The 25457-nt window shown below is 48.8% G+C and overlaps 1 protein-coding gene across 1 annotated transcript in view; it reads right to left on the reverse strand.

Annotated features, from left to right (window-relative positions):
* Positions 1–25457, reverse strand: part of LOC105191319 (hemicentin-2) — a 106691-nt gene that overhangs the window by 14009 nt on the left and 67225 nt on the right. Inside the window, exons 4-9 of the mRNA XM_011154631.2 lie at positions 24972–25289; positions 12905–13059; positions 9544–9828; positions 9015–9174; positions 5469–5803; positions 3437–3803 (exon numbers count right to left, since the gene is read on the reverse strand). Coding sequence (XP_011152933.2) covers positions 3437–3803; positions 5469–5803; positions 9015–9174; positions 9544–9828; positions 12905–13059; positions 24972–25289 — 1620 coding nt within the window. The remainder of the gene's footprint in view (positions 1–3436; positions 3804–5468; positions 5804–9014; positions 9175–9543; positions 9829–12904; positions 13060–24971; positions 25290–25457) is intronic.

Raw genomic sequence — 25457 nt, forward strand, 5'->3', positions numbered from 1 at the left:
AGAGAGAGAGAGAGAGAGAGAGAGAGAGAGTGAGCAAGCGCGTTAAAAACGCGACACAAAGACCGGCGATGCCTTCTGTCGCTAACGGAGCCCTGCGGCGTTTTATAGGACAATACTAGACGGGCGCAATACAAAGAGCCCGCAAATTGGCTTCGATGGTTCGTAGACAGGCCGCCATTCGAGCAAATCAGCGCCGCGAGGTTACGGTCGTCAAATCAATATTTGCACCTCGCCACCCTCGCGCACACACAGAGGCAGACAGAGAGAGAGAGAGAGAAAAGGGGGGAGAGATACAGAAGGAGTGAGAGAGGAAGAGAACCGGTGTGCAAAGTCAGGCGTGTCGGAATTAGCGAAGAAGGAAGGAAGGAAGGAAGGAGGCAGAGGGTAAAGAGGGTTGGACTCGGCGGTGAAGGACGACGGCGTGGCGGAGAGAGGACGCCGAGGGAGCGCTCTCGCGCGCGAGGGGTTGGGACGACGGCGGGATTACGTGGTTGGTGGCGTTGGAAATCGGTGGTAAACTGAATTAACCTTGTTGACCCGCGACCGTATGTTACCAATGACTTTCTGTTACGTTGGCCGGGGGAGAGTCGCGCGCGGATAGAGTCCATTATAATGAAACGCCGCGCGGAAGAACGGAGCAGGAGTGATCGAGGAAGTGTCCCGTCTGGCGGGAGATGCGCTCGCTCGTGCAAACGTGTACTTTCCACCTCGTAACCCCCTTCTTCCTCCGTACCCTCCACGGCCCTCTTCAACCTCGATCGTTCGTAAGCTATTGGCTTCCGCCGAGCAGAAAGATTTGTTGACTTCGTCTACTTGGACGTAGATAGGTAGGTAGGTAGGTAGGTAGGTAGGTAGGTAGGTATGCAGGCAGGTAGGCAGGTAGGCAGGCAGGCAGGCAGGTTGGCAGGTTGGGGATGTAGGTATTTGCCGAAACAAGAACGTCCGGCAGCTCTATGCCGGTATATCGAACCTCCTGCTCTCGCGTATTAATGCGGCGGAAGTTAGTTTCCGATTCGTAGCAGCTAAACTCGAGCACGCCAACCTTGCAGCAATTTTTGGTATGTAATGCAGTCTGTAGCACATCGATCAAGCCGACGATTACGTTTTCGCGTTTCGGCTTTTCCGTGTCGACAAGCGACAGCACGATCAGACGCACGGACGATAAGTTGCTCGGCTTGAATGCCTTTCGGGTTCGCATCGCGGCGGTCTAGCGCCACCGACGTTGCATTACGGGGGGATGTAACAGCGGAGGTGTCGAGTTTCCCCTTCGCGCGCACAGAGGAGACTTCGTTAGAAACGCGAATAGCTAGTACTCTTGTTCGGCGAGGAATAATTTGTTTGTCGGCTTTCCTCGACGAGCGTGTCTTAATCCGACGGGAATTTGCGCGAGGTGAGTTCGATCGATCCAGGTCACAAGTTCGATTTAATTTAGGGGCTAACGCGGACAGCGTCGTCTGAGCGGTCCTCGACGCTGCGAAGCAGTGCGCGACGGTGGATTGCTATAAAGATTAGCCGGGAAATCATCGCTCGGAGTCGCGATATCATCGCGTGTAAAAGTTTCCTCGCGCTCGACGCAGAATGACGCGAGAGATCGGCCTTGTGCCTCTTCTTCACGAGCTAACGTTTTCTCAGGATCGCGCGACGATCGCGTGTCGCGGCTTTGCGAAAATAAATGTCTGTCGGTAAACACGCGCGGTACACACACACATCGCAAGCGCGCGAGCTCGCCCGATTCGACTCGAAGGAAAGAGCCGCTCGCGCGACTCCACTTCAACGAGGAGGGTCGAGCGCCCGACGATGCGCGCTGTTTGTTATTTCCCTACGGAATCGCTCGCGGGCTCGGAGTCGCAGAAAGCCAGCCGAAACTGTCACGTCGCGCACGCCGAAGCGGAGTGTAGGTGTTCGTTGATTGAGAGTAATCTGTTTTGTTAATTGCAAGGTCCGCAGAGTCCGATACCTGCGGTTGCGTTGTGCTGCGTTCAGCATTACGAGCTCTCTCTCTCTCTCTCTCTCTCTCTCTCCCTCCCTCTCTCATTGTCGCTGACGCTCCTAGTCGCTCCTCCATTCGCCCGGTAGATCACCCTCCGACTCACCCTCAGCGTCGTCCCTACGTACCAGCGGCTCACACAACATCACCGACCGCAGCGTGAGCCTGAGTCGCGGAGAACAGCGAGGATACTACGGGGGCGGTTAACCGACTAATTGCAATACTGACGCGCCCGTTCGCAGTATTTGTGAAATTGCGATCATATCCGTCGTCCTTGCGACGCCTATCGGTGGTATAATAGGCGCTATCCGTGTACACCGCAACCGCGCTCGCGCGTTCGAGCGTGCGCGCTAATGGACCGTCAAAAGCGGGATTCAGCGTTCTTTTCCGGCCGCGAGTCGCGTCATTTTTCAGCCGACGTGTCCGACCCGCTCGATTTACAACGGGAGCCGGCGGAAAAACGTGAAACAAAAATAGAGAGGGAAGAAAAAAAATGCAGCGCGGCTGTTATATTGTTGCAGCAACGAGCGGCGATCGGCTCGTAAATGCAGGAAGTCGAGCAAGGAAACGAGTTTCGGTCGCGCCGGCTGACAAATACAGCGCGATCACGCACCCTTTTTTTCCTTTTTCCGCGGTTCCCTTCGGTTAGCGCGGGAGAGGATCTGCTTGGTGTCGCTGCTGAACGCGCTGAACGGCAACAATCTGTCTCGTAAGGCGCGAAGCCGCGCCTTACGAGAACGAGACAATCGACGAACTCTCTCTCTCTCTCTCTCTCGCCCTCCCGCTCGCGTTCTCCCCTGAGAGCGGAGGGTAACGTCACGGCGCGCGCGATCGATCGATCGTACCTGGCGCGTCGCGCTCGCGTTACTTTGCTCTCGGGTATAACGAAGAACACGTCGCGAGGAATTTCGCGTAACAGCACAGCGCGAATTTCAACATCGCTCTCGTCGTCCTTTAGAAGTTATCCAAGTTGCACGCTCATGATATTCGATTGCGGCTGCTCTCGGCTGACGTTTTGCCACAAGAACGCTCCCTTTCTCTATTTACGGATAACGCGAGAATAATCATCATCGCTAACGAGAAAAGTTCCCGGTGGTTTTCCTCAAGCTCGCGTTACAGGCGATGTCCTTTGTGACATAGTGTATAGCTACGCTCGCGCAAGGTTATCAACTACTCCATACATTCCTCCACGCTCGTTTCCGCCGGAAGGCTCATTCTCGCCTGAGAAAGACTAAATTTTTTGCCTCCTGTTGGTAGAAAAACAACGCTGCCGATACGAATATTATAGAGTGGCGATAACACGACTCCCCCCCTCCCCTTCCCGCTCGTCTGTTTATCCGCCAGCGAATGGAAACGAGAAACAGAGCGCGGAGCGTTTAAAACGTTCTTGTCCCCTCGGGGGTCGCTCCGGCGACGTAAAAATATCTGTAGGCGGTCGAATGTACTCACCGGTCGTGTACATAGCGACACCCTTCAGGGTCACCGGCTCGAGAATGGCAGGCTCGCTCCTCCCTTTCGCATTAATCGCATAGAGAAAAAGTCGATAGCTTCTGCCTGTGGTTAGACCCGCGACCTCGAAAGTCGGCCCGTTGGGACCCGCCGCTACGGTTTTATTTAACAGAATCGGACCCCCGTCCTCGTCGGCCACGACGTCGAGCTGATAACTGTATATCGGAAGACCTCCGTCGTAGCCCTCCAGGCATCGCACCACCAGCCCCGTCCCCGACTTCGTGCCGAGCTCCTCCATGTCCAAGGGCGCCGACATCTCCGTGGCGCTACAATTGTGAAGAGCGTACGGACGACCCGCGGCTATGACCTGTGCGAAACAAGCAACCCGTGGATAAAGTGTATTTGCGTTAGGCGAACAATACGTCCTTTATTGCATTACAAACGAGACGGAACAGTCAGTCCCGCGACGTCCGGCCGGAAAACGTCCGCGTACCGCTCCGTCCGGAAATTTCTCGGCGCGCTTAACACGCATCGCTTCACTGCGCACTTTAATTTCAGCGATACAATTTAACCGTTGCGCCGTTACAAACGTGCGTTCCTTTCTTTCCGTTTTTCTTTTTTCTCTCTCTCTCTCTCTCTCTCTCTCTCTCTCGCCCCCGCCTTCACCGTCCAGCAGTCTCCGCGATGGACGGGAAGCGAGCGAGCGAGCGAGCGAGCGAGCGAGCGATCTTCCGCGTAGCGCCGGTAAACGACTTTACGCGGAAGACTTTCATATGCACGTCAAATACGAACGCGTTATCGCACGGTTCGTACCGTCAAAGAAGCCCTCTCGTTTCTCCCCCTTCTCCTCCCTCTTTCTCCCGCATTCCTCGTAGATACCGTCGATCGATCAAAATGAAAATGTATGGAGCACGTGATGCCGTAGCGTACAATGTATGAAATTTATGAAGGAAATAGCCGGCAACATGACGTACGTCGTGTAAATACCGGAATATTTGAAGTATGCAGTATGGATGGTCTAACCACTTTCAGATCAGACAGATCGATACGGCCGAGCATCGCGCTGGACGTAATGATCGACGGAACACCGTATCGTCAACCCTATCAATCGGGAGTATCTTTCGATCTGGGATTAAAGTGGATTCCGGTATCGCGGTGAACGGTAAACCCACACTCTCCCTCTCTTTCTCGGTGTTCATTTTCATGATCATGTAGAATTGTCAACGAATTTCTTCTCACAGTCTCGCGGTTCAACGACACTCGCGTGACCCTTGCATACGAAATGCATACGGATCGACGAGCGGAAAGCGCTCAAACGCGCGGAGCGCGTCGGAATTTAATTATAGAAACGGAATATATCAGTAATTTTACGAAGCACGTTATCTCATACTTTGTATAATGATGAAGAAACAAATGTATCGCATGGACGAAACACAATCCGTCAGCATCGAGGGTCTGCCGCGAGAATCGAAAGAAAGCAGATACATTTGTTCATCCGGATTCAAAAGTATCCCCTGAATCGAAACTTTCAGAAACCTGCTCATTTCCCAGTACGACGCATCTCTCGCGTTCTCAACACGTTTAATCTTATTAAAACTCCCGGCATACCTTCATTCGAAGATAACTCAAGGACCCGTCCGTTCGCTCTCTCGCTGAAGCTTACTTCGCGAGAAGCTCTTCATTCTCATTCCTGATTTCTCATTCCGTTAATTGCAAAGAAAGGGATTGACCATCTTTTACAGAAGACCGACTCGAGTCTAATCGAAGAGAAAAAGGGAGAAGAGGCAAGAGGAGATCATTATCGTCATTATCATCATATCGCACAATGGAAGAGAAACACCGTAACCGTGCGGCTGGGTGTGCGTGCGTCTCGGTAAAAGCGATCGTGTCTATTCACGCGTCTATTCGGCGGGAGCGTACGTTAAGCTAAAAGCACGAAATTCTGAATCACACGTCGGAAAGCCACGCGGAAGCGTACGCGGCGCGGTGCGCGAAGAAGTGAAAAGGCACAGGCGGAAAAGAGAGTACTTGCCTGAAAGAGGCAGGGTGTTCGTTGCTTGCCAACCTGGTTGCTCGCCCAGCATGCCACCGTACCGTAATCCATTTCCGTAGCCGGCGTATAGTCCAGCCTGGATCCGTGAAACTGTTGGTACTCTTTCAGACTGTCCGCGACGGACGGTGTGCCGGGCGCCGATGCGTGGGAATAACGCGAGTGCGGTACCTCGACCAGCTCGCCGGAATTATTGAATGTCCAATGGAAGGTCAATGGAGCCGGATGGCTCTCCACGGAGCACACTAACGACACGGTTTCCTGTTTCAAAGCGCCGACCACCACTTCGCTCCTGCCCTCCTTGCACACCGGCGTATCTGTAAACAAAGTCGTCGTACTTCGCCTAACGCGGGTGGCCTTTCCGCTAACAACGATGGAGTGGCGCAAAGTTTGAAGTGCAGGGTGATTTATTACTCGCTTGTCAAGATTAATGTGTAACAAAGTGTACCGTAGTTTACCTTCTTCCACCGCCCCGAGAAATTTCATTGTCCGACGATAATAAGCGCAAAAACTGCAGCAGCTGATTAATTTACGTCTTCGGCCACGTCGCGCCGCCGTGCATACGGCCCGTAAATCAATCGACCTTCCGTTCTCGTCGTGAAATAATACTAACGGCGATTTAAATGGATATATTCGACGTTCGGGTTCGTTGCACGATATGATCCCTGTGTGTGTGTGTATATGTGTGTGCTCGTGCGCTTGCTCGATATCCCAACGAGATCCGCGGGTGTCAAACGGAAGAAGAAGCAGCTCGACACCGTTCAGCCCGCTGCACGGCCGATCGATAGTCTAATAGGAAATTCCCTTGACATCGGTATTTGCGATAGGCCATGACATGCGGAAATCCCACACGGCGGGAGTGATGATTTACGAGCTGAAGCTGGGAATCACGGATAGAGTGAAAGAGGGAGAGAAAGGGAGCGACAGGGGGAGTGAGGGAGGGAGGGAGAGTGAAGAGAGAAGGGAACAGAGAGAGAGAGAGAGAGAGAGACTGTCTGTTTGCAATTTGATACAGTCTATGTCTATATCTACTAAAGTAATTGCTAGGATGAGAAGTCGGGGATCTCTCGGCGATGTTACGATATATCGACATATCAACAAGACGGCGCGTCTGTTTACCAAAGGAGTATATTTTGCACACAGCGGCGTCTTGGCGGCGCTCATTATCGAAAGTTGTGGAAGTTGGATCGTGGCTTCTTTGTCTAATAATCTTAATACAACACACCTCGAGGCGACAATAGCTTCGTGGAACTCCAGAAAATATTTTTCTCAAGTGCGCTTCGCGATTTCGCGCAAACTATTCAAGATACGGCTCGTGCATTTTGCTCAAACGTCTTTGAGCCCGTCTTTAATCCGACTCTGTGTCATCTCTGTTCCCTTCTTGAAAGTTATATTTCCATGAAAACTCGCTCTCCCGCCTTTCGACAATCCGAACGATTTAGGAAAACGTGACCAAAGACAATATTATGTTTCACGCTGGCATGTGCTTTCGTGAAAGGTACAAGTTGAATAATTCCACAATTTCGCTGGAATAACCAGACAAATTGTTGGGCCGACATTTTTCTCTCTTGTAAAAAATTCAACGACTATTTCCTTCTCCACTCCACCCTCCGACGAAAACAGATTAGGTGTTTCATAATAAATGCTCGGAGAAGCGGAAAGTCAAAACGCGTGTTCTCGTTAGAGTTTTAACAACCGGTAATCATTTTGCATTTATTAACTTTATCGTCCATGTTGACTCCACTAATTTTATTTCACTACTTATTGGAACGGTCGGTAATAAATATTAATTGTCAAATATAACTTCATGCAAATAAATGCATTTCATCCCAAACGAAATGGATTTTCAGACTTGAAAAATTCACATTTGTGATCAAATTATCGCATTCTTAAGCGGTTTAAATTTGTGTAAATTGTGTGAAGCGGATTCGAATAAATCCAATCTTCGATAAATCTAATCATGCAAATTTAGTCGTGTGATTTTCGTTCATTTCTGAATTATCGGGATTTAAATATATCCAGACGCTCACAAGTAACAGTGAACATCGGTAAACTTTTAAATTTGTAAATCAGATGCGCATCGACCGGGGAGGGATTTCCACACTTGTACGATCTCTATCGTGCTCCGTCGAACTTCGGAAATTCAACTGTTCGGACTTGTCGGCGTTATACAGCATAAACGCAATTATTATTTTTCACAAATTTTGTTATTCGACTTTGCGCACCATCCGCGGTCAGATAACATTTTCCGCGCTAAATTGAGATCCCACCTGGTGAATCCGTCTCCATCGCGAGAGAGATGAGAAGATCTGTGGACGCGATGTATATTACTGACGCGAAAATATGACGCGATGTCACCTCGGCGCGAATATACAGATTCGTCAGGCGACTGAAACGTCACGCGTCCAACGCAAATCAAACTACGCCAGGGGATGCAAAAACATTTGAAAAGAACGAAAAAGAGCAAGAAGAAAAGAACGTCAGAAAAAAATAGGAGCGAAACAAAAACGCGTGGGTGAGAAAGAAGGGCTCTCGCATATTCTCGCGACACGGTTCGTCGCTTAACCGTGCACATATGTATAACGCATATAACACACACACACACACACATATATTTAACGTATCGCGACGCGATCGCGAGCCGTTCGAGAATACACTCGTATACGAGAAGAGAGATTCGACGTCATCGACTCAGCGACTCGCAGTTTAAAATGCTACGACAGATCCGCCGCGTGCGCGCACGCTCGGTCTCCTTTAGTTACGCGCGCGGCCCGCCGTACTCGTACGTCTGCTCCGGCCTAGCTTAGCACATTGCCAGCCTGCGTTCACCCACACATGAATATTCAGCTATACGCTTTACATATACTGAATATGCATCGCAGTCCTTCCTTCCCTCTTAGGTCATTTACAAGATGCAGATACCGCCAGCCCAGCTCCGGGGGCACACCGACCATTCTAATAGAATAACCCGCGTTCCGTGTTTCACAGAAAACTATACACCCTGTCTCCTCCTCCTTCCCTCTATCACCTCTCCCCTTTAGCTCTCTTCCTTCATCCAGTGTCTGTCCCTCCTCCCTCGCCCTCCCTCTCCCCCCTCCCCCTCCGCCGTGCGTCGTCGTCTTCATCGCCGCCGATTCACCACGTCTCATTGTCGTCGATTCGGCCGTCGACGACGGTTCTCATGTGTTCGTTTCTCATGTGTTTGACAAGCCCCTTGCCTCCACCGCGCGCACTTCGCCCCTGTGCACACTGCGGAGTTGCTTACCATCGATTAAGTAATTATCGAGGATGGTAGCAGCGAGAGAAGTTACGCTCGCCGGGGGAGAGAAATTGATCCGCCGCGTTACGGAAGATATAAGTTCTATCACTATTATGGCATTGTTTACCCTCCCTCCCTCCCCTCCCCTCCCCCCCCCGCGCCCGCCCGCCGCCGATTTCCGCACGCGTTCACGCGCGCGTGCGCCGGATAATTTGGTTGTTATACGAAGACTCGTTAATTATGCACATACACTGTATGCACCGACTTACACATTATCTGAAGAGATACGGGATTACTGGCGGTCTTTCCCTCGCTGTTCGCCGCGAGACAGGTGTAGTCGCCGGCGGAGTAGCGCGTCAGACCTTGCAGGACCAGCGAGTGATCGCTAAGGACCACGCCGGCGGTGGCGTTGTTCTTCAGTTCCTTGCCCTGGAAAACACAGAGACCTCGGCGTTACCGTGAAGCACGTGAGTCACGTGCTCGGGAATTGCGGGAAGTGTTGCTTTGTTGTGAGCAATTGTGAGCGAGGCGTGTTCGCACGCGCTCCTTCTCGTCTCGTCGGAAGGACGGCAGACGCAACGCGCAACGACGACAAGTGCACATACGCGAAATAGCAACGAACGCGAGTTATCTAACGGCGAACTAATTAAATTTGCATAAAACCGAAGGACGGCGAGTAAATGTAGCGACGCGCGACAGACGGTGTGCAAATATGCCGTGAAACGTCCCTCCGCGCGCGCGCGCGCGCGCGCGCGCGTGCGCGATATCGTGATGGACACGCGAGTGTGTGATACTCACGTCTTTGAACCAAGCGAGCTTGTACACCTTCGGATTCGCCTTGACTCTGCACTCGAAATACACGTCGTCGCCCTCCTTGATATCATCCGGATTCAGAGTCTCGCCCATCCGCAGGTTGACCACCGGCTGGTACTGCACGTCGAGCCGCCACTTATCCTCGAGCGTGCTGTCAGGTATGGCGGGGTTTTCCACGCGGCACGTCAAATATTTACCGTCATCGTCTATAGTTGGCACGAAGCTCAGGATACTCAGGCTCTGGTTGTTCTCGTTGTTCTCGCGCGCATACTGCAATTAAACACGGCGCGCCTCGCGTTAAATTAATGAGACTCCGCGGCGCAGCGTTCCGATGTCCGATCGACTGATCGTGCAACATTGATATCGTCCGAGCATCCTCTCGCAATCGAGCCGCAATCGCCGTGACTCGAGATTCCCCGCGAGGTTCCCCGCCCGAAAGCGTTCCCAACGAAAGTTCCATTTTTCACGCGCGCCTCGCGCGCTCGCGCTGCTAATATTAATTTAACATCGTTGGGGGGGGGGGCCGTTAGGCCGCGGCGATGCCAAAATAAAAGGAGGCGGGAATTAACGGTGTACCTTCCTTTCCTTTTTCTTTCAAAATTTATGATGCTTAGAGCAACGACGGAAAATGAAGGTCGGAGCGACTGCGGGTCGCATTGCCAGCCGACCGACCGACGCTTCCTCTCTCCATCACGGCCCCCGTCCCTCCCGCTTTCACGATGTCATTTTAATGATAGCACTATCGGGCATATATATCGGAAAAGCCGCGTATCCGCATCAGTATCGCGAATACGATGAATGGAAGTAATGGTTCGTCAGGATGAATGTGGCATTGCTGCCTCTCACTCTCTCTCTCGCTCTCTCTCTCTCTCTCTCTCTCTCTCTCTCTCTCTCTCTCTCTCTCTCTCTCTCTCTCTTTTATATACCTCTTTCCCCGCTCACATTCGCTCTTTCTCTCTCCCTCTCCCTCTCTGTGGCGACTTTTTTTGTAAGCTTTGCCGCGTTGCACTTTCGGTGCGCCTCGGTGCGACGCGCGCGATCGAATTTTCCGATAAAGCCCTCCGGACAGTCCGACACACGAGTATCGATATATCGCGCGGATGAATCGTACGCGGATTGACGGTTACGCTCGTACCGTTCGCATACGCCAAATGTTACCGGCGTGCTATATACGAGGCTCCGCTTTCTAAGAGAACGTCGCGAATGCGACGGAAAAACGTTTTAATCAATCTACCTCGTGGCGTCTCGAAACTCGAATATCGCGTAAATTCCCTTCGTCCCGGTCGTTGCCTCGCGCCCGCTTTCGGGCGAGGCGAACATGCGAAGTTCCGAAACACGTAAACGCGTGTACAGTGGGAAACGCAACGAAATTTGCGAATGACAGATGCGTGCGATTTCTCAGCGTCGCGACAAGATCGCGGGATTCAAAGTGAAAAAAGCGAGAGAGAGAGAGAGAGAGAGAGAGAGAGAGAGAGAGAGAGAGAGGGGAGAGAGAATTATATTTTTTATTCGCTTTGCGTCACGTCGCGCGGTGACAATGTTCTCTCGTGGAATTTGTGTTCGCTCGGCGTTTTCAATATGGAATATATTAAAAACTCCGCGACGAACAAACGTATTTATCCAAGTAATAGCATGAAAAAAAACTCGTGATATAACGTTTTGTGGAGTAATTTCGATGCTGTCGTTGTGTATACGCGACACCAGGCCGCGGCGCGCGAGTACTTGAAACATTTTCGCTCATGGATGATCACGGAATAATGGCGTAGTAAAAATGTATGGAATAAGCGTAAAACGGTAATGCCGTTCTGTCACCGTAAAATCCTGATACGTTAAAACGCGGAGTACTCTCACAAGTGAGGCTCGGCTGATGCGCTTTTACACGCGCGAAATTAGCGATTTATGCGACATAAAAGTCGCACGATTCGCATTGTCACGGACTCAGCGCGGTATTACGCGCGATCGATGCTCTCGCGCGACGCGTACACGAATATTGTCGCGAAAGGGTGTACACACCGGCGCGCCGGCTTTGAGCAGCAGACGGCGCTCGCGAAAACCTTGCTTCTCAGAGTAAACGACAGTTACACATCCAGGGAGAGACGTTTTAAAAATTTAACGTTCCCGAGCATTACTGAAACATCCCGGTGCCACGGGCACTGGTCGGACGCATCTACGTCGAAAATAGGAAAAGAAAGTTAAGCCTTGAAAGTTTATCAAGCGGGGGATCCAGTGGATCGTTCGCCAACTTCCGTGCACTCTCTCTCTCTCTCTCTCTCTCTCTCTCTCTCTCTCTCTCTCTCTCTCTCTCTCTCTCTCTCTCTCTCTCGCTCTCGCTCTCTCTCTCTTTCTCTCTTGCTCTGTCACCGCGGCAGAAAGGTGTCGGGGATCGAGGCGTTGGGGGATGATGGACGAAAAAGGAGGGAGGACGCGCGCGAGAAGTCGACCACAAGAAAAACGAAATAACTGCATCGTCCTAACTTCTCCACGAATCGTCGTAAACTGCGAGAAGTTGCGGGACGTCGATTTCAGGAATTTTCCTTTGAATTGTGCAACTTACTTTGCCGATGTTTCCACCTAACCGTTTTCGAGACTCGCGACGACACGAATGTTCACATCCGACCGATGAGGCGTCCTGCTAAAAACACACTCGACGTAACTTTCCCGTAACTAGGATTTTTCGAAGGATAACTCGTGAGTCAACTATGTGCTCTCTTTCTCTCCCTCTCTCTCTCTCTCTCTCTCTCTCTCTCTCTCTCTCTCTCTCTCTCTCTCTCTCTCTCTCTGTGTGTGTGACGGTTTTGTCGAATTTCCCAGGGAGAGATCGAACGGAAGCCGAAACTCGCTTGCGAAAACACACGCGGGCTATACATACACACAAGCATCCACTTGACATACCGTCGTAATCGACGAAAGGCACATTCTCATGTTACAGTGGAGCGAACTTCTTTAACATTCGAGATTATTATAATTTCTTTAACAATCGAGCTCGAGCGGCGGCGTTTCGTTACGGTGCGAAGCGACAAAGATGCATGCGTATCGAGAGAGCCCGATACTCGAATTTACTCACCCTCAATTTTCCTCGCGTCATTTTATAACGAGGGCATTATAAATTTGCCTTCGTCGCCGGAAAGTTAGAAGACCGAGTGTCGACGTTTAACATCTTCAAATAAAGAGAGCCCGAGAGAAACTTTTTATTAAGAAGGTAAAAGTGTTTGCTCCTCGCCGCATTTAAATGACATGGCTTTCTTCTTCGGTGGGACTCCATTTCCGTTTTACCGTACAATTTCATCACACAGGCAATTTACATGCGACATATATACGTACGTACGTATGTGTATAGAGAACTTACGGTCTGAACCATCTTCTTGTTGATCGGCTTGTTTGCTTTCCACCATGTGATCGTTGCCTCCGGCCGTGAACCACTCGTACGACATTCCACGTCGTAATTTTTGTCCGCTGATACTCGCGCTTCCTTCGTCAGGATTTGAACCACCAATGGCTTTACTGCAACAGTGAATCTCTGTATTATTTCTCTGTTTATATCATGGAGTAAATTATTCTTCACGTCCCCATTGCATTATATTATTTTAGATTTCTTCATTATGTGCAGGAGAAGGACGAGAACGTTTAGATTGATCTAAATTAGAACGAAAGACCGCTGTTCAATGAGAGTTACATGTATTCAATGCATTATATAAATGTGCATTTGTAATTTCAGGTTGTCAGTCTGTGTTGTGTCATCTAGAAAAGGCGCACGTTGCAAAGATAAATAAAGTTATATCGTTAAGCACCTTGCGCCATGCACAGTCGAGTCCCTGCGACGACGGACTTTAATTTAATCAACTTTATGCGCATCGCCACCGTTTCGAAGTTGTCCCCCAGCGAGCGAAATCGAGAGAACGGCGGCGCCGTGTTCCGCACCGGGAAAAATCCGGGAATAAGATTAAACGGTCGGGATAACGACGCAACCGGAGTGTCTAATTCCACGGCTAGCTGCGGAACGTATTCGCAAAATCATTTCGAGATCTCGTCCGGCGACGAGACTGAACGACGTTGTTTCGGAACGACTATGGCTTCGTGAACGACGAAACGGATTAAGGTACATCGCGGCTCGTCGCGTCGGAGTCTGCACGTAAGCGGTTAAAACCTCGCTCTTTGCACGACATGGCGATAAATTTTAATTATTTAATTCTCAGATTAAAAGAAAGAAAGAGCGAGAGAGAGAGAGAGAGAGAGAGAGAGAGAGAGAGAGAAAGAGTCGGGGCCGTACCCGTATTCCAAAGTAGTTTTGCGATCGTTGCGAAAGACCTCCAAAAAGACGAGTGTGCCATCTTAAAAGGCAAGTAATCGCTTTTGTCCGGCTCGTTCTCCACCGTTATATTCTCTACTGAAATACTTTTGCACCCTTGTAGAACATTCTAACCAGCCATTCTTGCCTAGCTCGATCGTAATATTTGTCCATAGTTACTCCTCCGTAATTGGCCCCTCAAGCGCTAACTCTTCTTCGTGCCTACCAGTCGTTATGACTATTTTAAGATCCACTTTGGAGCAAAGAAAGATTCGCGATTCGCCGCGTACTCCGCAATAGCGTACGGCAGTCACCGTAATCTTGATACCACCGCGATACGGAACAGCACGTTTTCTGACCGTGGTGGATGCACCCTATGTGCAAAAATGCGAGCGTGTTCCCGTTGATGGCCAATATCCGTTTCCGATTCCAATTTGCGTTAGCGGTCCATATTTCACGTGGCTGTGATTTAGAAATTTAGTCGGACGTCCACGTGTTCGAGAGCGTCGCGATTGCGCCCCGGTTTCCAACAAACACGCGAGCTATAATCTAACGAAGAGAGAGAGAGAGAGAGAGAGAGAGGGAGGAAAAAGAAAAAAAGATTGATGAATCGCAAACAAAAATATTCCGAACAATTTACTCTCGAACGAAATTATTCCCTAGCGCGCTTTTCCCTCGCGCTGAGCCCGAGTCCTCATTACATCCCACACACGGGACCGTCCTTGACCTTAATATCACGAACGCAACCGATTTGACTATGCCATGTTCACTAATGAGAGAACATAATTCTATGATTGCAAAATTACCTCGCGTCTCGCGTGCCAGCTCGCACATACACACCTTAATGGGTTCGCGCCTTGTCGCGTCATATTTCCGCGTCTGTATCTGATAGCCGTATCGATCGAGCGCGATCGAGAAACGGCGCTTTACAACGGCAACGGCAAAGGCAAAGGCAGCCCGGGCCATTCGTAATATCGCCACGCTGCTTGGTGTGTCGCGTGGTCGTCCTCGTAAATCCCGACGCGCGCTTATGCGCCGTCGCGACCAGCCACTCATACAACCCCTAATTGCCATTAGTCGGTAGCCACTTCTCTGAAATTGGTTCCTTCGTTTCTCTCCGCTCCCTCTTCCCGACAAACACATACACACACACACACACTGACACGAGCACGCGGGGCCGCGAGTACACCGACATGTACACATATACACGCAGAGCCGGGAATTTGATAGCCCTCGCCGCTCTGCTCCCGCCATATATTTGCGCCCGTAGGAGCCTTCGTTCATTCGGATAATCAAGCTTCGCGTCCGTTCATCCGACGATCAAGGATCTATTTTGTCGGCTTAATACCGCGAGGGATAATGCGCTCCATTGTGAAAGCCGCTTCGTTGCGAGCGCGCGCGCGCGCGCTCGATCGTTATTATCCGATCTGAGGTAGACGCTTCTCTTATTGACGTCTCGGGAAAAATCAGGCTTTAATTAAATCATGTCGACTGCGATTACCTCGTCGGACGGTAGCCCGGTGTTTCACGCGAGCTGAAACACATATAAGGAGGGGGGAGGGTGGGAGGAAAGGTCCGACAGCGGGACCGGAGTGCGAGTTGTATCGCTGGCAGGGGCCATCGCGTTCGATACGCCGATGGGCATCGCGTGTACGTCGATCGTGATCGCGCCTTCCTCGTTCCTAAGGAACTAGGGGGGAGAAAAGATTGTATCTATTTTTGACGTTCAATTAGAACAAAGGCACGCAACGACGGAATGCGCTGTTGCTCGGAAGAGCAGCCGGTACTGCTGATTGCCGCGGCGATACTCGCTGCGGAATCGAGCCACCTCGACATTCGTAGCCCTATCGTCGTGCGTAATTCAGCGATTGCCGACAAGTTTGATAAATTGTTCCACTCTGTCAGCCCCCTTGGACACCGCGCCGGGCGCTCGCGTGTCCGGCCGCTCTTTTTTTCTCTCTCTCTCTCTCTCTCTCTCTCTCTCTCTCTCTCTCTCTCTCTCTCTCTCTCGGTGTCTTCGCGAGCCGGCTCATTAATACGCCATCGCCGCGACGTGCTCCGCGAGCGATCGTCCCGCCGTTGAAAAATTTACAGCGACGCGCGCCCAATAAAAGTCAAACGACGTCGCCGTCTCCGTCCGCCGCCTAGATGCCCTGAAATTTTACGTCCCATATATATGCTTATCGTTAGTCGGAGAAAAAGCGCAACAAGCGCGCTGATTAAGGAGACTGGAGGGTCAGATTACCGAAAAATCGTGCTTGTTTTTCATCATGATTTTGTGACGAACCAAAATAAATGTGCAAGAATGAAAATTTTAGATATATTTATATAACATATGAAGAATAGAAAAATTTTGTTTTTAAACAAATACTCATATAAATATACGTCCATTTAAATTTTAAACGCGTTTTTCTCGAAATTTTATTGTTCAACTTTTTGCAGTGATTTATCCGAAACTGAGCTTCGTATTGATTTTAAAGCAATAATATTTGTTCATGCGGCCCTCAGGTGAACCATGGACAACTCCGTCAAAATATTTCATTTCGAGATATTAATTTTTTTATTGTAAAAGAACTGAAAATTTTGAATTTCTTCCTAATAATAGCTGTCATTTTGTTCATTTTGCGTGATTCTTTTTTCTAGTGGTTCACCGGATAATGATAAGCCTCCTCAAAATTTCCAGCTAAAATTCCCTCTGATCGGACCATCGAGAGCCGAGATATTACTGCAAAAACGATAACTTGAAAAAAAAAAGGAGAGTATATTTCAGCTATATATATCGTATATTTATACGAGTATTTGTTAATAAACACAATTTTCCTACTCTTCATATGTTGTACAACTATATCTAAAATTTTCATTTTTGCACATTTATTCAGTTCGTCACAAAATATTCACAAAAACAAGCACGATTTTTCAGCAATCTGACTTTCCAGTCCCCTTAAAGCGGACCGGTCGCACAAACTGCCGGAACTGCGTAATCCGCGCGGGCGCGCTGAGCACTCCTTGGCGAATGCGCGCGCGTACAGACAGCAGCCCCTCGTTTCATCGTTCAACCGTAATGTATATCCATCAAATTTTTTACTCGTGTATTATCGACGCGCCGTACCGCGCCGCGGCGCGGTGGCGCAGCGCGTAGGCCGGCGAGCGTCGAGGAACAAGCGCTGCCGCCGCCGCCTGTGAATTAACGCTCGCGCTGCAGCCGCTGCAGCTTAATGGTTTCACGCGTGTTTACCGTAGCGTTATCGTTTGTTCGAATAATTTCCTACGAGTCGACGCCCCCGGCACCGGCGCCGGGCACTTATCAAACTCGGCTTCGCACCTTCCCATTTATTTCCAGGTGGTTGAACAGCCACCTGCTCCGTCGAAAAGCGCGGCGCGACTCTCGGCGGCGGCGCCGCCGACCCGGGCCGAAATCAATGCCCGGGCAAAGTCGGCAACGAAAAGCACATGGCCCACGCGGCCGACGAGGAATCTCTCTCTTTCTCGCTCTTTCTCGCTCTCTCTCTCTCTCTTTCTCGCTCTCTCTCTCTCTCTCTCTTCTCTCTCTCTCTCTCTCTCTCTCTCTCTCTCTCTCTCTCTCTCTCTCTCTCTCTCTCCCCCTCTCTCTCTCTCTCTCTCTCCCCCCTTTTTCCCTCCGTCCCCCTCGATGGCCTTATCGCTATCGGGGAACTACGTCGAGATAACTCCCTGATGAATGACGATGATGTTCCACGCGCTCGCACGGCAACACGCGGAGCGGTCTCTCCGTTGGGACGGTTATTAATTATTATCAAGCGAACAGTCCCGTCGCACATGACCGCGCGTGAATAAACGCGTAGAAGCGCGTGAAAAGTGCGTGCGTACGTGCGTACGCGCTGGCGCGTGGCGGTGCATGTGCGAGTCGTTGAGCACACGACCAGATGCAAATTAGTGCAATTGCAATTGGCAAGTCTAGCGAGCCATTGGCGCCGACTTTAATTCTTAACTGACGGCGCGCTGTATGAATCGCCGAGCGCTCCGCTCCGTTTTTGCTTCACCCTCCCACGAAAAATGTATGAACAAAGCGCATTTGCATGCTGCGATACGGCGCCGCGCGCCAAACCGCGCTCCGAGAGCCTCCGTCACGCTAGTCGCGCGTCACGCATCTCGTGCTCGCTCACGTATTTTTTTTTTTTTCTTTTTCCCCTTTACGTCCGATAATTTTTCATTATCGGACCTTGTCGGAATGGCGGTATACCTACAGCAGTGCCTGCGCCAAATACGCCGCACGCCCAGCTTATTCTTTGATCTGCACTCTCATCAAATAGACGCATGTCTCTGAAAGTCATATATTAAATTTAATAATTTGTAGGCGCGCATCCTTGGAACGGGAACCGTGCGGGCTCGGACGCAAAATGTTGAGCGAAGAATAATTTATCGCTGGAAAACATTGAATATTTCACGAAAATTCCCGTTTGATTTAGGTGGCGGCGATTAAGAATGAATTGATACGCGCCCGAGCACGCGAGTACGTGGCCGCGCATGCTTATTATTATTTGTTCTATCGGATGAATTCGGCGCACACACATCGCGCGATGTATAAATTAATAGGCATCACCCGCGGGAGTGTACGAAATTATTCGCATGCGAGAGTATGCCCGCGTGTACTGTACAATCTGGTTATATATGGCTGGTAGGATTGCTTGTCCACGAACTATCACCCCGTATATAGAATGTCCCCAAAACTATCGTATGACACTTTAACAATGTATCCCTGCAGAGTATGTCGATATTTTCAATATCCCCCTGCGTAAAAAATCTATGTTCTATGCGCGTTGTGCCAAAAGTCGCGCGATTTGTGACGATCCTCGATACAAGCCAGAGCGAACGTCACATTACATCGTCCGCTCTTTTCGACTCTGTTCAATCGGTCAAAGTTTGCGTAAATGGAATTTGCGAAGAATTTTTGCGAGATTCGTTTGCACCGTCAACATCGGCATTTGCATTTCACCACGTGAGATTCGAAAGGTATGTTGTCATTTTATTAAATTTACACGGAAAATAGAGCATTCGTGTCGTTTTAACACGTGTCGATCGAAAAACCATCGTAATAAGTTCGGGGAAATTATCGCGTACTTCGAATCGGCCAAAGCTTACGCCTGAAGCTGAAGGTCGCGCGACCTTCGATACACGTAACAACAACCGTCGGTGACATGAAACGCTCGCTATAATTATAACAACTCAGAAGTAGCGAAAATGAGCACGACGAAACATACGACATTGACCGTGCTCTTCAATTTTCTTAAACTAATTGGGACTTTGGTGTGAAACGGTAATTCGCGATATAGTTTCCGGAGCGACGTGCTCTGCGATGCGTCGTTCCGGAATCGTCAGCGTCGAGAGCAATTTGATTTTCGCACGTGAATGAAAACTTTTACAAACCATTCAAAAGGGTTAAGCAACACTACGCGTTGCTCCTAACAGCGTCATCGATGAATAACGGTAATGGTAACGAGCTACTTTCGAGAAAAACAACTTTCCCGATTCCAGTGAAATATAATAATAACAAAAAGTGTACACAAACGTGCTCGACGTACACAAAGGTCGCGCGATTTTCGGCAAGCCTCGCACTTGTGCGCACGCAGTCATTGCGAACGCGAGCGAGCGTATCGGACGGCTTCGTTCGTGTCCGATGCTCTCGACTTAATTGGAAGTGAAAATTTGCGGTAATCGCGTCGCGATCATCGTGTTCGGCTCATCATGAGCAGTGAGCAGTGGCAGCATATTAAAGTTTACAAAGTAATTATCTCGTTTCATTTTTACTAGAATTTAGACGAGGACGATCAACGTCCGTATTTTTAGTAACCTAACCTAACCTAACTTAACCTATACACCGCACGACTACTGTCGCTAATCGAGAAAACCGTTTCTTGTTTCAAAGCTCCTGGAACTCGCAGCCGCACGACGGATTCAGACCTGAAGCATGCAGTCGCAGCGGATGTAGATGCAGTATCGGAGGATCCGATTCAAGCCGAGCAGGGTCGGCTCGAAGGTAAGTTCACGAAAACTTGCTTGTTCCTCTCTACGTAAGCCTTCGCGATCGAATACGCCCAGATACAGCGGTCAGAATGATTCGGATTACAACCGGGATTACGAGCGAAAGGGCTAATTCGTATCTCTACGCATACTCGTGCGGGTAAATATATAGAAAAGGGTACACCTCACTGCTCTTTTTCATTTTGAAATATGTTATAAAGGATGAAATTCTGAGTGACTTTTCCTAATACAATTATACGGGGGTCGCTTATACTGTAGTTTCTGAGATATTTGACTTTAAAGTTTTATAATTGTAGATTGAAGTATATTTGAAGTAGAGGTAAATATATAGAAAAGGGTACACCTCACCGGTTTTTTCATTTTGAAATATATTTTAAAGGATGAAATTCTGAGTGACTCCCTGATACAACTATATTGGGATCGCTTATAGTTTCCGAGATATTTGATTTTAAAGTTTTGGAATTTTGATTATCCTGGAATTAAATTTCAGATATCATGAGCTGACGTTATTTACAGTATGATCCAAACAGTTAATCCAAACATAGTGTATACATAGAAATATAGGAAACAGTACATACAAGCGGGAGAGGGGCTCCGCCCCCCTCCCCCGCACCCCTTCCCCAAAAATAACCTTCCTAACCTGATCTAACTTATTGCATCTTTATATATTGTTGGACGATATTGAAAAGATCTCTTTAAAAGCCACAACACCTAATTATATGCAGATATTATAATAATAAGTTATATAATATATATATAAGTTAATAAGTTAAGTTGAGCCAGGTGATAGATCTTATAAGATAACATTTTTCAACAATATCCAAAAATATATAAAGATGCAATAAGTTAGGTTAGGTTAGGATTTGTTTGGGAAGGTAGCGGGGGGAGGGGCGAAGCCCTGCTTATGTGTACCCCGCTTATATATACTGTTTCCTATATTTAAAGTAAATGAAAAGTGTTACTTCAAATATACTTGTCTACTTCAAATATATAATACTTCAACGTACAATTATAAAACGTTAAAGTCAAATATCTCAGAAACTATAAGCGACCCCCATATAATTGTATTAGGAAAAGTCACTCAGAATTTCATCCTTTATAACATATTTCAAAATGAAAAAAATCGGTGAGGTGTAACCTTTTCTATATATTTACCTTCGTGCGTTTTAAGTTGAATTTTTAATCGATGAACTTATATCCTTTTTCGTTTCAGATATTCGAGTAGCGGAATGCGGCCGACTCTGAGTTCCGGAATATTCGGTGAGTAAGAAGAACGAATTTTATAGATTTTTGAAGTAGGTTCGTAGACAGCGATTGTTTAGAAAATATCGTTGGAATCGACGTGATTTATTTTACCTATAGATTTCTACGTGTATATATGCTGCCGAAACAAAATATATTTGAAATAATTGTGGGATCACTTCTTCAAATTTCTCTATCACTTTTCATCACTACGTATCTCAAATGACAGATATTTTTTCGTCAATATCTAATTTCAATAGTTAACGAAAATAAAATATCGACCTGATATTTTTGCTGTTTATTTTTTATCACTTATATTCAGTCCAAATTATACAATCAGTACAAGGCTGTTTATTTATTCAATGGGATCTCCTAATAATTTTGAGCAGTATGTAATGCGCGGTAAAATTGGGCCATGTGCAAAATTCGCGATTACTTTGGTCGCGTTGACAAATTTCGTAATCAACGTGATTCATTTTATATCCGTAAATTTTTTTTATATATAAATATATTATTATATAAATATATAAATATATTCATGTCGCCATTCACCATCATTTTGTTCACGGATTTCGCAGAGTTCGCGGTGTTCAATATCAATATTTTTACACGTTATTCGTGTCACGAGTATATTGCAGTTATATTATAAAATTCACAAATTCGCAAGAAGCAAGAAATGAAAAACCTGTTTCTGAGAAACGATAAGCAGGATTCACGGCTCGAAAGTATCTTTCTGATTTCCTCATATTAATCGGGTCGCGATGCATCTCCTCGTGTAACGTATTCTGAAAATCCAAATTTTTTGATTTTCGTTAAAACAACTCGCAAATTCCGTTTCGAAATAGATCGTTGTAATGCAAATGTTAGTCGCGTCGCGAGTGAAATATAGTGAAGTGAAGTGCAATCAACGTGGACTACGCGGAACGACGAAGACTGGACGCTACAAAATTCCAGTTGCCGAGCGTAGCGGCCCGGGATGGGGAGGGAGGGAGGGGGATGGACGCAGTCGGTTTCAACGGCGGACCTGGCTATGGACATCGGTGGAGTTCAAATGGTGAGTGTTGAAATTCAACACCCACAAAGTGGAATATTATATATAGCGCATGCGCAGTCGTAAATCGCGTTGATTTCCAACGAATAACGTAGCAGTAGTTGTACAGCATGCACGTTCATATTTTATAAGAACGATATCACGTTCCGCGTGTCTCGAAATCAGAGGAAATGGCGATTTATATGCACGAATACAAGACCAACTATCGAGCAATGTACCACCGAAATACTAAAATAATTTCGGTTACTTAGCAAAACTCGAAACTACTCTTGCGCTGTCGCGTGAAGAGAATCGATTTCCGCGAGACATTTGATCTCCTTGAAAAGCACGTGTAGCTGCTTACATTTTGCTCGCTAGCTAACGAAGGATTAATTTCTAATAAGATCGGCGCACGCAGAGCGCAGCCGGCGTCCCTATTTGATATGATTTTCGATACTGCCATTAGCTGTACTATTAAGCAGAGTTGGCGTGCGACATTCGTGTCGTGAGTCGCGCACTTAATCCGCGCGTAGGCCAGGTAGGCAAGTAAGCAAGTAGGTAGGTAGGTAGGTAGGCAAATAGACACCCCCTACGCACAGAGCGTCGACAAATGCACGCAGGCATCCGTCACCCACGCGTGCGTCAAGCGTCGTCGACGCGAGATGCGATCGGTGTAGATGAGAGTCGGCCATGAATGAACGCCTCTTTACGGCTCTCGGTCGAGTACTAGTGCTTTTACGCGTGTTTACATTAACGTTATCGCCGAGTTCGAATAGTTTCTCGCCACCCTTCTTGCCCTCTTTCGCGCGCGGACGCGCGCGTGCGGCTTTCTGCCCGGAGAACGACGTTACTGGGTCATTACAAGCGAAACCCTCTGCACCAGCCACCGCTTACACGATACACCTTCTTACGTCCGCACGTGCACTCGCCCCTACGCGTACACGGGCTTTAATAACACACGTGTACACGCATACGCGTATATATATATATATATATACCCGCGAGCGTTTCTCGTCACATGTATCGACCGATACCGGCAACAACGTTCAAACACGGACGCGCTGTCGCACGCCAAGTGCTCACGGGGAAACACGGAATCGAAGCTGCGGGCTAGAAGGCACGCGATTCACTGATCCGTCTTGCGAGAGGCGTTACCGTTATCTCCATCGGCCAATCTCGGCTGGTCGACTAATAGGTTCAGCACGTGAATACCCTGGCCCGGCTAGGACCACGTGAAAAGGCCTTCGGTGCATGTCTCTCTGTGACCGTTGATGCGATTCGCCAGCACGGTGCACGAGAAAGCGAGAGGTAGAGGGAAGCAGGAAGGGGGAGAGAGAGAGAGAGAGAGAGAGTAGCTTAAAACTGGCCGCGGAGCAAAGAAGAATATCGACCTGTTAGCACCGCTCTCCCCGTCGCGGTCGTGGTATGCTGTTTTCTTACGTAACGTCGCGTCGCGTCCCGTCGATCCGCGCTCCGATAGAACGAAAACTTGCTGAAAATGCCGAGCCGGCATTTCGAACGAACGAATCTCGTACATATGATAATTGCGACTGAGCTTTCTTATTCGGCGATTGGCGCCGTCGTGTTAGCCAATAATAACGAGTCGGGTATCGGCGACTCGCTGATATTCTTAGATAGGAAAATACGTGGAACGCGCTAAACGCGTTTTTCCCCCGTAGAACGTATCAACTTGCTGGTCGTGTTTCACGTATACCCCAATGCGCAAATGGAGAACTCTCGTACCTCGTTATGCACGCAATAATTGCGTACTTACATTAATGGTTACACGAAACTACGTATGCGCGGCACTTTACATCCGTTGGGCGCGTTTATGCTTAACGACTGAGTTGTGCATGTATGTATGTATATATATATATATATATATATGTATATGTATATGTATATGTATATGTATAATGCAAAGTATGAAAACGTAAACAGCACTTTGTCTTGCGAGATAACCGTCGGAAATAATAATGGAATGCACAGGGCGCAGCGATGCTTACCGCTTATTTATATGTACAATTGCGTTTTGCTCTCAAAGTTCCGCGATATCAACTCGCACTCGTGGGCGAAAACTCGACGAGTCTCGCGTCTGGATTTTCCGAGCATCTAGCACGTGGCGTCTCCCGACAGTCTGCGCGATTCTCAATTATGCAATCACCCTAAAAGCGCGACGAAAAGAAACCCCGCACTGCGCGAACATGCAATTTCGCGAAGATTGACAAACCGGGCCGCGTAAGTGGGGCATTTTTTCACGATCACCGATCGATATGTATATCGCGCTAATCGGGGGCTCGTTTCGAACACCCCTCGCGCGCGCGCGCGCGAAACTGCGAACCTGCTGAGTCAGCGCTAATTCTCGCCTATGAAAGACACGTAACAATACCGGCGAAACTTTTCCACCCTTGTTTACCGACAAAACGTCCGCAAAAAACACCACTTAACGCGATGCACTATTTACGGGAACGCGCGCACCGCCGTTGACTTGGTAACGGGTCGGGCGAATATGGCGCACCGGGGGCGCGTCGCGGCACTAAGAATTCGCCCGAAGACCTATTTTCGCGCGGCGCACCGGGAGTCATCCGGCTAACTGCGTGTCATTACGAGGAGCGTGAATGCCGCGTGTCGTCGTATAACGTCGCAAATTACAGTCGCGACGACGACGTCACGAGCGCGCGACGTTAAATGTTCTCCTTCGAGCGCGTTCGCGAAATCGAGGTCGACGGCGAACAAGTCCGCGATCATATCCGCGCGACAGCAGCGCGGACCTTGTGTGTGGAGGTCAAGCGTCGCTAAAAGGACGAAGAGAGGCGAAAGGGATCGTCGATGACTTACGATTCACATCGAGGATGAGCAGTTTGGTTTGCGGCGGCACCAGATTCGTGTTGCCCGCCTGGCAGATGAGCCTCGCCTTGTGATGCTGTCGCCCAATTTTAGGATACGCCAAGTGGTTAACCGTTACCCCGGTCTCGGCGTTGTAGTGATAGGACTCGTCTATCACGTTGTTGTCGAGGTACCACGTCAGCCTCGGGGGCGGCTTGCCACCTCGAACCTCGCAAATCAGGTTCACGTCGCTCCCCTCGTTGTACGGCTTCTCGATGCTCCAAATGTTCCTCGTCTCTCCATCCAATATTATCGGTTTCGACGGAGGCACTGCGAACAGCATACGTCGTTAGAACAGCGCGGATGTTAATCGATCGTTTGTCAAGCGAACGAACAAATGAACGACAGACAGACAGATAGACAGACAGACAGACAGACAGACAGACAGACAATTGTCGATGTTCGCACGCGCGCGCGCGTAGGAAAATGTGTATACGC

Source organism: Harpegnathos saltator, unplaced genomic scaffold (genome assembly GCF_003227715.2).
Source record: "Harpegnathos saltator strain DR-91 unplaced genomic scaffold, Hsal_v8.6 scaffold285, whole genome shotgun sequence".
Classification (NCBI taxonomy): Eukaryota; Metazoa; Arthropoda; class Insecta; order Hymenoptera; family Formicidae; genus Harpegnathos; species Harpegnathos saltator.